The following is a 14212-nucleotide window of genomic DNA, read 5'->3' on the forward strand; positions in this document are numbered from 1 at the left end:
TACTCATGCTGTATTACAACATGGCAGGAGGGATGGTGATGACGAAAATGCTACCATAAAATTCTGCCTCGCCTGCATTACATAAAATAACGATACTCATAAATTATCGTTAATTAAGTCATTTGTTAAATACGTGATTCACCATAATCTATGCCATTTTTTATGATTTTTTAAATGAAAGGTATAAAGTATTGCATTCTTCATATGCAGCATAAATGTCATCATTAAACCATTGTGTAATGTAGATACACATAGCCTCCACAGATTTATCCATGCAATGGTGAGATAATTTCTTGGATGAAAATAATTCAAATTATAACGGAAAGGTTCTAGGGTATGCGCTTCTCAGTGAGCTGACGCATATGTGTTTGCTTTTATTAGCATAAACACTTCTATACATAATCAGTCACTTTGAGTTCCGTGAATGTAGCGAGAAATTGACCAGTGTCTCGGGGATATTTGTAGCCAATTCGTATAGGCTTTAAGGTGAATTGATTTCTGGGATGGATGTTTCCCCTCAGATTGTAATATTTCAGTATTAAATTCTGAGCATGGCAAGATTTTGTGCAGAACCGTGGCCTTTTTGGTTTTATTATTATTATTATTATTATTATTATTATTATTATTATTAGTAGTAGTAGTAGTAGTAGTAGTAACAATAATAATAATAATAACAATAATAATAATAATAATAATAATAATTGTACCTGCTTTTATATATAATAAACTGCTAGAAAAAATGCTTCTCATTGATAACTCTAATATATATATATATATATATATATATATATATATTGCAGTATACACATTTGCACAGTGAGATATAAATCAAGATTAAGAATATCTTCTTTTACTTGTTTTGTCAACATATTTGGTTGTGAAATCTTTGCTTGTTAAACAAACAATGCAAACCATTATTGAAATACTCCATTAATAATAAACAAGTGGAGCAGGGATTATAAACTGGTAATTCTTTTTATTAAGTCTTCCAGCTGTGCTTAAAACAGTAGGACAAGTGGTCAGCATTTTAGACCATACCAGTTAAAGCCAGACTTGGCAGCTGCTGGTCTCTCATAATAGTAATAAATGAGGATGTTTTTTTGGCAGGAATGGAGCGTGCGGCAGTGGGAAATAAGATTCTGTGTGGATTGTGTGGCAGACACTGGCTGGTGTCAAAGTGCTAAAAGGAGGTGCTGAGCTCTCAGTGGTTCCCTGAATAATGGGCAGGCTCATAATTCAGCCATTAGAGTTTGCAAGCCAGGAGTTAAAGGCTGTCAGGCATGTCACTGACGTTTCACCATTACTGAAAGTGACTAATTATTTACCTTTTTTCTGTATCGCTTTCTGTCCAAGCCGTCTGAGGATCACACACTGTAGGTGATTACAATAACACAGAATATTACGCCTGCTTTTAGTAGCAGCAGAAGTTGTATTGTTACTTGGGTACTTTCAACAGTTTAGTTAATTATAGTTTTCCTAGAAAAAAATATAATGCACTAAAAAGTAAATCATATATACTACAGTACCAACTTTTCACATTTTCTGAAGGCTGTCAGGAAATCTAACCACCGATCAGAACCTCTGGTAAGTGACAACAGATTGAACAAATAATTTTTTTTTATGGACAAGAAAGTGAGCTCATTAAGATAGCAGTCACTTTCTTACAGCCCCTGCATTAATCTGACAGTGTGATATGCTCCATGCATGTTTGACCATGCTGACAAATGGCCAAACAGCCCAAGGTCATTAGGGACGCTGTAACTTTTGCAGACCTGTGCCTCAAGGGTCATATTGAAAAACACAAAATTCATCTTGTGCAATCATGAAATCACCGCTCCAAGTAATGATCAGTACTACTTTAAAAGTTAGGAAACATGTACCACAGGGTTTAGAAAGGGCCTTAATGTTTTATTTGTTGTGTAATGTTTTATGTTTTTATATGGAATTACACTTAAAATACACAATATGTAAGTCTCATCTACTGTAGTACTAAATATATAAGCCCATAATTAAATATTAGTAATGAGCTACAAAACATGAAATACTTCAGAACGTCCATCTATATAAATGGGCCAAGTGACTCATTTAAAACTCAGTTTATCAGTCTTTTTGATGCCTGCCAGTGTTTATTTCTTACTTAATAGGCTTATTACCATTTCTTTTAGAGATGTAGTGTTTCAGGGTCCTGTATAGCTGAATGTGTTTATCAAAATGCTTCAGCTGTGTAGACAATCAAAATTAAATATGTAAAATTAACCCAGGAACTAATTTAGCTCTGATTTAGGAGTCAGGAAATAATGATAGGGTGACTATCTGATACTAACCTATCTGATATATATTGAAATGAGTAAGAGGAATGTACTATTATCACAATTGACAGTGTTTACTTAACTATGGTACCTCAGTGACTAGCACTGTAGCCTTACACCAATATTTCCCAAGCTGGTCCTCGGGGACCCCCAGACAGTCTACATTTTTGCTCCCTCCCAGCTCCCCACCGGGTTCCCTACCAACTCTACCGGGAGCTAGAAGGGAGCAAAAATGTGGACTGTCTGAGGATCTCCAAGGGCCGGGTTGAGAATCACTGTTTTATACCTCTGAGATTGAAGGTTCTCATCCCTGTGGGTGGAGTGTTTGTATGAATTATGTGGGTTTCCTCCCAAGGTTCAAAGCCATGCAGTTGGGTTATTGGATTGGGATCCTTTCCAGGATATACCCTTGTCAGGTGACCCTGTCACTGACTTAAATATATGCACACTGGTCTTTCAGCCAAACCCCTCCCACTGAAAGAGCCTCTTGGCTTTAAATGCTGCCCATGAATAATTTGTATACTGGACTGAAAACAATGCTAGAGCTGGAACTTTCTCTTTGTTATGTAGCCAAGCCTTTGACAGCATGAATGTGTGTTGATTTTTTTTTTTGTCTTCTGCTACCCATTGATAGCATGGAAGCAGTAAAAATGTATCTAGGCTGCCCAGGGACTAGAGTCAGATCCTATAGCTTTCAATATTCAGAAATTGCTGTTACTTCAGCAGAATTTCTGATAAACCAAAACTGATGTCTGTAGTTCCCTAATCCCTTTTTTGTGCTCAGGCATTGAATATTGATTCATACAATCCATCCACCTATCCTTCAGCCATTTGTTCAGATTGGGGTCATGCTTAGAGCTGCCACCTGTCCCGTATTGTACAGGATCTGCCCTTATCGATAAGTAAAATGTCTGTCCTGTTTTGAACCAAAACAGGATACAATTTGTCCCGAACTGAAATACAGTTTACTGTGCGATCAATCCCCCCTCCCATCAAAATTTCATTGTCAGGCACCCGGAGATGGGGGGTGGCAGTGTTTCTTATTTATTCAGATTTTGAAAGTGGCAGGTTTACTTGCGGGATCCAGAAGCTAATCCCAGGCAGCATAGGGCACAAGGCTGGGGTACACCCTGGGCAGGATGCCAGTCTGTCACAGGGCACAAGGCTGGGGTACACCCAGGGTGGGATGCTAGTCCATCACGGGGCACAAGGCTGGGGTACACCCTGGGTGGGATTCCAGTCTGTCACAGGGCACAAGGCTGGGGTACACCCTGAGTAGGATGCCAGTCCATTGCAGAGCACAAGGCTGGGGTACACTCTGGGCAGGATGCCAGTCCATCACAGGGCACAAGGCTGGGGTTCACTCTGGGCAGGATGCCAGTTTATTGCAGAGCACAAGGCTGGGGTACACCCTGGGCAGGATGCCAGTCCGTCACAGGGCACAAGGCTGGGGTACACCCTGGGCAGGATGCCAGTCCATTGCAGAGCACAAGGCTGGGGTACACCCTGGGCAGGATGCCAGTCCGTCACAGGGCACAAGGCTGGGGTACACCCTGGGCAGGATGCCAGTCCATTGCAGAGCACAAGGCTGGGGTACACCCTGAGTAGGATGCCAGTCCATTGCAGAGCACAAGGCTGGGGTACACTCTGGGCAGGATGCCAGTCCATCACAGGGCACAAGGCTGGGGTACACCCTGGGTAGGATGCCAGTCCATTGCAGAGCACAAGGCTGGGGGACACCCTGAGTAGGATGCCAGTCCATTGCAGAGCACAAGGCTGGGGTACACTCTGGGCAGGATGCCAGTCCATCACAGGGCACAAGGCTGGGGTACACCCAGGGCAGGATGCCAGTCCGTCACAGGACACAAGGTTGGGGTACACCCTGGGCGGGATGCCAGTCCGTAACAGGGCACAAGGCTGGGGTACACCCAGGGCGGGATGCCAGTCCATCACAGGGCACAAGGCTGGGGTACACCCTGGGTGGGATTCCAGTCTGTCACAGGGCACAAGGCTGGGGTACACCCTGGGCAGGATGCCAGTCTGTCACAGGGCACAAGGCTGGGGTACACCCAGGGCGGGATGCCAGTGCGTCACAGGGCACAAGGCTGGGGTACACCCTAGGCAGGGTGCCAGTCCATTGCAGAGCACACACTGACACAATATCAAGGATATACACAAACTGAACAATCCTTATCTGTGCTTGAAGCGATGAAGAGTCACTTTGGACATTGTGAGTGACCCCGTCCAACCATTACGAAGCTGTAACCTTTGGATTTTAGCCACCTTCCTTTCCCCCTCCATCTGTCACAGACTGGGATTTCTCACCTTCGCTTCCTCTGTTTCTTATCTCATCCGAGGTTGTTTACTTTTGCCCAAATGGGCTATAAAAACAACAACTAAAATATCAGACAGGTCTTTTCCTACAAGAGAAATGTCTGGTTTTACTCCAGCAAATCAAGAAAAGCATATTCCATTTACTTAATGTTTATAACATTTTGCATATGATTTTGCTAGATATGAATAATATAGTGTTTTAAGGTCTGATATGAAGGGCATAACCTTTGGTTGAGCACTGAGGGGGTTGAGGTCTCCATCTATTTAAGGGGGTCCGGGGGGTTGTATTGGCTGATTTGATTATTGGGGGGGTTACACCCCCCCCCCCCATCCCCTGCATAATTAACACCCATACTTGACATCCGTTAGATCAAACTTTTTACATGCACTTGGACACAGTACTCCAAGGTAAAAACATGGTAAAAACAAAGTCATAACACCACAATTGGGCAAGTGTATTCAACCCCGCATTATATTGTAATTAGATTTTATCAATCAAATTCAGTATCATGTGCAAAGCTCAACATGACTTTACAGATTAAACTGATCAAGTGATTAAAGAGATATAATTCTTTGTAGATCAATAAAAATTAACTACTGTAGGATTTCCCTGGAACAACCTTTGCTGCAGAGTACATTCCTGTGTGCAAAGACAACCATTGGCATAACACTAATAAGATTATCTTCATGACCTTATGGTTAAGAGATTAATAGTTATTAATCTGGTGAGGCATAACATTTTCGAAAAGCTTAAATATGCTGTAAATTACAGTAAAGACCATTGCAGAGAAGCAGAGGTAATATGGCACCAGAAAAACCTAGCTGAAAGACCATCTCACCAAAATGAATGACTATCCAAGCAAGAAGCTCATCATGGAAACTGCAGCAACTTAACATGCAGGAAATGTCAAAAGAGTGTGGAGTCTTTGCTATAAAGTCCTGCAGCTCCTTTTCACATGTGAGCTGTGCAGCAGAGTAAGAGGAGGACAGTGATTTCTCACAAAAAGAACATTCAGTCCTGTCTTAATTATGCAAGAAAACTAACTCTGCTCCTTCAAACAATTTGAAGAAAATATTGTCTGGTCTCTGGAGACCATTTCTTAAAATCCTCATTCCAAAGGATATGTCTGATACAAAACCAGCAAGACAGGCTCAAAGGGGGACACCCTAGCTGGGATGCCAGTCCATCGCAGGGCACAAGGCTGGGGTACACTGTTTTGTTTCTAAAGTAAAAAGTGCTTCTGCTACAAATGAATTAAAGTATGCAGATTTGTAAAAATACAGGGTCAAAAGTGTTTTATCAATAACATATTGTTTGATTAAATATTAACAGTAACAATGACGGAAAAATTCTCAATTTCAAAATGACTATGTAGATTTTTGAGATCCACTCACATTCCTTTCCTTTGTAGAGGATTCAGTCAACATACATATGGCCCCTAAAAGGCAGCACGTGTGATCTGATGTTCTTCATTCCTTCAGTGTCATTGTACAAGTGTCTGTAAGGCTGTTTACATAAGAGTAAACTGCTACTATTGCACCCTTCCACCTGCATACTTACCCCATACCTCCTACTGGGAAGGCAGAGGGCACAGAAACACAGTAAGTCTGGCATACTTTAAGTGGTAGGCAGGGCGGAGTGGTGGAGGAAGGTTGTTATCCAAATTAGTTTTTTAATAACAGTAGGAATGACACAAAATGAAAGTGAAGAACTTTCAGTTTCTCAAATTGTCCAGGGGAAGTGTATTTGTTTGTATTTGGTTCTAAACTAATGTTGAATTGTCTTGATGATACAGAGTGACATTATGACCTTAGAGAAGACTGACTAAACGTCAGAATCAGAAAATTTAACATTTTCCAAGGGAAGCTGTATATGTGCACAATTACATTTAATACATTTTATTTTATTTGGTCATGATGCTTCCTTATAAAGGGACAGTTGTTAAATGTGGCCATGTTTGTTTACGTAGCTGTGAAGAGAAATGAGGGGCAGGGGGCTGCAGGTTGGTGTGAGGCAGAGTGGATGGAAGTGTGAAGGTATTACCATTTGGTTAACGTGCGAAGACCGACCCACGTATAAAAAGCAAGGACACTGAGAAAAGGGCATTTATGCGAAGAGCAAGGAAAAGGACAGACGAACAGCGTGAGAACATTTACAAAACAGGGATTTTAAAAGCCACAAAACTGAAGGAGTCTTTAATAAAGTACCTACATGAAAGACAATCTGCATTGAGGCAAAAAACAAAATACTGTGAGATTAAGAGAGAGGAACGCAAGCTGCACAAGGAGGCACTGAAAGGGCAGGAGAAGAGGAACCTGGGATGTTGGGGGTGGAAGTGTATCCGAGTTTGGCCATGGGGCCTCAAAGACTGACAGACTGCTGCTACAGAGGTGAGTGCCAACAAGGCGGCAGAGCAAGGGAGACTGTGGTCACTTCGGTGTGTTACCTGTGTTGGTACAGAAACCTATCCCTCTTTCAGAACTGCGTTTCCAGTGCTTTGCTGACTTATTCAATTATTATCCAGTTTGGAGGACTTAATTGCAGTTATTTCCTTTGCAATACTGCTTAGCACTTGGGGGTGGCTCATTGGGTTAGGACACTGTACCAGTGATCTGAGCGTCCAGTGGTCAGCAGACTCATTTCACCACTGGGGTCTTGTGCAAGGCCCTTAACCCCCTAGTTGTTGCAAGGATTGTCCTACTCTGCTTTCTGAAATGTATCTTGCTGTGGATAAAAGCATCCGTTAAATGAATACTTGTGAAAACTAGCATAGAAATATATAACGTAATGAAAACTTCTCATTTCTTTTTAAATGTACGCCTTGTGAAATGTGTATTTGAGGTGTAGCTGTTGTGTAACGCAGCACAATCACTGTGTGGGTACTGGCACTGATCGGTGCCTCTCATTCTGGACTGCAGATCGGGAAACACCATCGCACCTGCCGCTCTTCTCCACCACGTGTGAGATGGCAGTCAGAGCTGCGCCCCAACGCATGCTCGCTCCACCCGTTCCCAGCGAGGTGAATGGGAAGGAACAAGGCACCGTTTTCATGGAGCTGGAAAACTCGTCCTTATGGAAACAATTCAGCAGCGTAGGGACTGAGATGATTATTACGAAAACAGGCCGGTAAAGTAACTGCTCATTTGCCCACATTGCAGGATTAGGCCCTGATATTATTAGCTGCTATTAGCTTATTAGAATAACCCTCAGCATCATTACACATTCAGCATCTTCTCCTCTCCTCATTGGCTCTTAGGCTTCGGCCTTTCTGTGTCAGCGTGAGCCCTGGACTCACTGTCTGTCTCTGTCTCTCCCAGCCGAATGTTCCCCCAGCTCAGAGTGAAGCTCTCTGGGCTGAACCCCTCTCTGCGCTACATTCTGTTACTGGAAGTCATCCCGGCGGATGCGTCAAGATACCGTTTCCAGGGAGATTCCTGGCAGGCCGTGGGTGGAGCGGAGGCCCGCCTACCCGATCGTGTGTTCATCCACCCGGACTCCCCCGCCACAGGCGCACACTGGCAGAGCCGGACCATCTCCTTCCACCGTGCCAAGCTGACCAACAACACACTGGACACACGGGGACATGTGAGCCTGACCTTTGTCGGTTTGTGTGGCATGTCTCTGTCAAGAGTATTCCTGAAAGAGGGCAACACAGAGTATTCAGCACTATGGGTTTCACTGCTGCCTGACACTTCCAGGGCTGTAGGCTTGATTTCTGTCCCACATCCTCCGCAGTACAAAAACATTTAATTAGGGGATGTGGAATCTCTGATTTTCCGATAGTGGCTGTGTGTGTGTGTGTGAGCGTGTGCCTTGCATTGGAGAGGCATCCCATCCAGTTTTTTTGCCCATCCTGAGATAGGCTATAGGCCAGGTGTCTCCAACTGTGGTCCTGGAGGGCTACCGTCCAGTAGGTTTTCTATCCTACCTGGCTTCTGATGAGCCACACCTGTTCTCAGGTAAATACCAGGAGTTGGAGACCCCTGCTATAGGCACTATGACCTGTCATTAGAGGTATGTTGTTGTTGTTAATAATGATAACAAAAACAATAACCTTCAGTGGCGTCACCGTTGCGCAGATATATATATTATATATATATACCCACATATCAAGGTACAGCTATACAGTTTCTCACCCAAAGCCCATGTGAAATGTGAATGGGTGGAGCTTATGCCTTCATTTTAAAACACATTTTTCATTGGTATACTCACACTGCACAGTTTTTAATTGTAATGATTCTTTTGTATATGTCTGCATATACAGATTTGGATTGTCCTATTGCATACTGTTTTTTGTCCATTATTTAATTCATCTTGCAGCTCTCACTTTACCTCCCTCTGTCTCTCTCCTCTCAGATCATCCTGCACTCTCTCCATCGCTATCAGCCGCGCCTGCATGTGATCGAAGCCAGAGATGTACTTATGTGGGGAGGGGGTCGCCATTCCTTTGTTTTCCCCGAGACCCAATTCTTCACTGTCACAGCCTACCAAAACAGCAAGGTATGGCCAGAGCAGGCAATGCAGTCCTGTAGCAGCCAGAAGGAATACAAAGGCATGGAGACCCATATGTGAAAGATCTGAGAATAAACACCTGAAGGACAGAGAGAGAAACAAATCATTCATTTATAGAGAGACAAGGCTGAAGTAAATTTGTATGTGGTGCCAAACCTAGAATTGTTCTAAATTACTAGGTGTCTCTAGGTTGGCAAAATTTTAGAATCTTGAAAAGTGCCACATCTGCATTTTGTCCACACTGATTTTTGATATTGTTTCAATAGATAACTGAACTGAAGATTAATTCCAATCCTTTTGCAAAGGGATTCAGAGAGAACGGAATGAACAACAAAAGGTAATGGACCCGTTTATTAAGAGCAAGTACACAAATAAACACACAGAAACTGAATCTACAGTCAAGAACTATAAAAGTAGCCTGTTTTCTCCACACCAATACATCCAATAATAGTATATTAGTAGTATTCCAGTCCAATAACCTTCTTGACCTTTCAGCTATTCTCTCTCAGACTGAAACACAAGTTCTGCTGTTCTTCCTATTGACTTTTAAAAATTCTTTATAATGTCTATAACCTGCAGACAAAGGGAAGCCAGGCTAAAGAGGAAAATAAGCTGCCAAACAAACCAACAATCAGAACCATTAGACGTGGGTGAGTAAAAAAGTACATTATTTCTTTTTTTACCCACTCCTGTCATTTGGCTTCTCCTGCCATTTTCTCCCTGTTATAGCTGCCTTTTCCTGATGATATTTTTTCATGGAACACTCCAAGCTTGGACGCTGTTGTGTTAACTGCAGTGTTATACTTTCTATTTTAATCCTCAGTGTCTTGTGATCCATGTGATTCCACTGAGCTTCTGCCTCAGTCAACAACAGACTGCCAGGAGCTTGACTTGGAAGACCTCCCGATCCCCAACCCTGTCTGTGGCTATGGCTCAAACGCCCGCGCCTTCCAAGAGGCACCTGTCGCAGGCGAGCCCCTGGACCTCGACCAGGCATACCTCACACCTACGATTGCCGAGATCACAGCTCCCATCGAAAGTGTGCAAACGACACCCAGCGCGGATAATGATGGCCTAATTGACAAGTAAGTGCTGTTCAATTACTGCTCAGGATGACTGAAACGTGTAGTTATTCCACTGACTTCCCTTAGAGAAGCTGCTCAATCTTCTGATACTGAGCATTACTTAAAAGCATGGATTATTAGGTAATGCTTGGTCTAAACAAGAATGTTTCTCATCAAAATGTAACGGAAATTTTCAGTCACCAAAGTAGAGACTGTAATTGAAGATCGTCACCAGGATTTAAGTTGTGTAACTCTTCCTTTACGTTTTTTCCGCTACAGCTCTGCCCAGATGATTCTCCCTTCATACACACCGGCATTTCCCACCGCCTCTTCCAGCCCCTCCTCTTTCGCTGCTGCAGCACCTCCTCAGTGCCCAGCCTCCTATCCGCCTGGACCCAGCACTGTGTCTCCCTATCCGTCTCTTTCTGCAGTCTCATCTACCTCACAGCCCACTTCTGCCTCTGGATCACTGTATCCATCAGTGTCATCTTCTACCTATCCTTCTCTTCTTTCTTCTCCACTTCCTGCTCCTACTTCCTCTCCTTCACTGCCAGACTCTAACTCTAGCTACCACTTGTTATCTCCATCCTCCTCATCACCTCAGCCCCAAGGTCCCCCATCCATGCCATCTTATCCAGCTCTTACTCAGTCTGATTCTCCACACCCCCTTATTAGTCCTCCTCCTCCCTCGACCTATCCTTCCCTTCATTCTTCTGTCCCCTCCCTCTCACACCCCTCCATCCTCAGTTCAAGTCTTCCATCTTCCAATGTGCCTTCAGCCCCTAATGAAATAAATTCCGCCCCCACTTCCTGCTCCTTTCCACCGCCTAATCATGTTTCTTCCTCACTCCCCAATCCAGTTGCTCCACCATCCATCACCAGCCAGCCTCATCCCTCTATCATCAATTCCACTAATTCCTTGGTTCTTAACCAAGCTTCAGCCACTTCCGCATTTCCCTCATTTCCTTCCTCTTCCTCTCTCCATGCTTCTCACCCAATTCTTGGTTCCTCTGCTGGTTATGCATTAACTTCATCTACAGCTTCCTTTCCCACTCTCCCACCGGCAGCTCCACCCCACCATGTCCCCTCTGTTCCTAATCATCCTCTTCCACCAGCTAGCTACCTTCCCTTTGCCTCCCCTAGTCCATCCTCCTACCCTCCCTCTGAAATAGGCCCCTTTTCTCAGTTCAACCCCAGTTCCCCTTATCTACCAGAAATGGTTCATCACCCTCCACTTATGCCTGCTCTGGATCCTTCTCTCCCTTCTTGTCTCCCATCATCCTCTCCTGCTTCTAATTCTCTTTATTCCTCCTTTCCATCTTACCCATTGAGAATGTGTCAGGATCCACGATCTTCCTTTGCAATTCCACTCAGGCACATATATGGACAGCACCGACATGGACACACACATGGTCAGGGAGCCTACCTGGACATTGGAGGGAGGGGTCTGTTATAATTGAGTATTTTTCAATAGAAAATAGTAATTACATGCAGAAAGAACTTGCAAATGAAGATTATTAACGGGACTAGTTTCTCGTTCTTTGGTTTGTCCTTCTGAATGGTGATGAGCGATATAAAAAAACATTAAAAAGTTAATCTGAGGATGAGGTTTATGTATCACTGGACACATTATAAGGTGTCCAAAAGTTTATGTTAGTCTGCTGAACTGTATAGGGGCATGATAAGAAAAAATAGTTACAATAGGAACTTTAGTTTGTTAAGTGTACTTTTTTCTTTCACTTTGTAATAGCTTGAATGGCTTGTCAACTGAAATTTAAAAATGCATTTGTAAATTTAATAAATTTTTTCTACTACATAACTCACTATAAATTTTTAAAATAAAGCATGTTTGAGTTATTTACTGTTTATCCATCATATCAATTTCTGGAGTATGAGCACAATGTATTGAGAAAGTTTTGAGACAATTGGTTTTCACTCATTTTCATTAATATTCTCTCATTTTCACACAGTACAGACAGAAACAAATAACATTAGATTATATACTGTGACCATTGTCCTCACGTAAATCTGCAAAATGCGAGTTATGTCTCATTTTTACTCAGTAGGATCATACAACGTCATTTTCTGAGAGCCCTATGTGTGCTTCTAATAAATCATCTGAAAAGTCTTATGAACGTGGGGGAGGAGTCATTATCTGTGCATCATCTTGACCTTTATAATATCCATCCATCCATCCCTTTTCTATACCCGCTTGTCCTATGCAGGGTACTTTTATAATATTTATATACTTATATAAATACTTTTAATATTTTTTATTTTCTAAACAGTGTCATAGAAAGTATGCTTTCATCTTTTGATGGACATCTCTATGTTCGGATTTTGGTAATATATTCAACTATAGAGTGAATAAAGTGTAGGAAGACAGTGGTAAGTAGGACAAAAGACTTCTCACTTCCAGCAATTTGCCTCCAAAGGAAAAAAAAACCTTCCTGGCAAAATACAGGACCATGAAATTATTAATTACTTTTTTAAACTGTTATTTGTCCTCTGCTTTGTTATTCATGTTTCTTAGGTTGGCCACTGCACTCTTTACACCAGCTCATTAGCTGCACCTTTTAGTAAACACTGACAACCTGATACTCCAGATGGCAAATCATGCGACTGCATCTGAATACATCCATCCATCCATCCATCCATTTTCCAAACCGCTTATCCTACTGGGTCGCGGGGGGTCCAGAGCCTATCCCGGAAGCAATGGGCATGAGGCAGGGAACAACCCCGGATGGGGGGCCAGTCCATCGCAGGGCACACTCACACGCCATTCACTCACAATTTGAATACATATAGCAGTAAAAAGTCTTCAGGAGATTCAGTTACTGTCTAGTTAAGCATTAGAAATTCTATCATTAGTGAATCAAAGTGATTTGAATTGTGGCCATCTCAAAAACAGCCACCTTAAAATGTCAAAAGTTTACAGACAATGCTGCAATGAAGGGCAAAAACATCTTAATGAATGAGATCAGAGAAAAATGGCCAGTCTCATAGAAGCTAACAGGAAGGTCACGTGTGGAAAAACAACAGCTCAGTACAACAATGGTGTGCAGGAAGGCTTCTCTGAACACACAACTCCTCCATCCTTGAAGCAGTTTTGGAGGCAAGAGGGGTTCCAATTAAGTATTAGCTATCAGCATGTAGTTGATAAAATGATCAGAGTATATGTGGTTATGGAAAATGGATGGGTGGACATTCGCTTTGGTCCTCACCTATTTGTGCTCATACCTTGCATGCATTATGCATTGGCAGCTGGGGGAGAATAACTATTTAAATGATTTTGAACACCATGTAGACTAAGTGGGTGGCCTGGTGACTCAGTGGGTAATGCTGCTGTCTCGCACCTCTGGATTCTCTGGCTTCCTGCAGCAGTCCATTGACATGCAGGCAGGCTATTGGCACCCCTTGGCAACCTTATCCCCCATGCTGTCTGGTATGGGCTCCAGGCCCCCTGTGACCCTGACAACGATTAATAATGATCTTATTATGCAATCTTTTCATACATCTTTTAACCTCAATAGTCTATTGTTTAAGGTCATTGCAATTATATTCAACATGCAACCTTTATCCATTTATATATCTTAAGACTTAAACCTACACCCACATTTCTTGACTATGCCTTTATACTATATAAATTGTTTCTTCAGGGATTTATTCTTTTGTAAATTGCTGATTTCCTTGATAGATTACATTTTATAATTTTGTACTATAATTAACCATTTAGGGAGCTATTTTCATGGTGAATTTATGTATCACAAAACTCTATATGACCCTGTTTAAAACAATCTGTATAAATCAATACTAATGTCAAACACAATACTTTCATTTATTTGGTTATTTTGGTTCAGGGGAATTGCATGGTAACTATTTCATTTATACAGCCACAGAAAAATGAAGAGACCTCAGGACAATTTTTGTTTCATATATTTCTAAAATTATGGGTATGCTTCTGTGAATAATATATATATTTTTTGCAAACT

General features: G+C 42.3%; 1 protein-coding gene across 5 annotated transcripts; it reads left to right on the forward strand.

Annotated features, from left to right (window-relative positions):
- Positions 1-1355: 1355 nt before the first annotated feature.
- On the forward strand, positions 1356-12077 carry tbx6 (T-box transcription factor 6). Of its 5 annotated transcripts, none has more exons than XM_049013402.1 (9): positions 1356-6245; positions 6614-7034; positions 7563-7770; positions 7962-8229; positions 9001-9144; positions 9423-9493; positions 9736-9806; positions 9980-10241; positions 10500-12077. In XM_049013402.1, exons 2-9 carry the CDS (start codon positions 6965-6967, stop codon positions 11674-11676), a joined length of 2271 nt encoding a protein of 756 aa, XP_048869359.1. In that variant the 5' UTR covers positions 1356-6245; positions 6614-6964; the 3' UTR covers positions 11677-12077. The 5 variants fall into 5 exon arrangements, with proteins under 5 accessions (XP_048869359.1, XP_048869358.1, XP_048869360.1 ...); XM_049013401.1 differs by having other exon boundaries at positions 1356-1584; positions 6056-7034; XM_049013403.1 differs by having other exon boundaries at positions 1356-1584.
- The last annotated feature ends 2135 nt before the right edge of the window (positions 12078-14212 follow it).

The sequence above is a fragment of the Brienomyrus brachyistius genome, chromosome 5, assembly GCF_023856365.1.
Source record: "Brienomyrus brachyistius isolate T26 chromosome 5, BBRACH_0.4, whole genome shotgun sequence".
NCBI lineage: Eukaryota > Metazoa > Chordata > Actinopteri > Osteoglossiformes > Mormyridae > Brienomyrus > Brienomyrus brachyistius.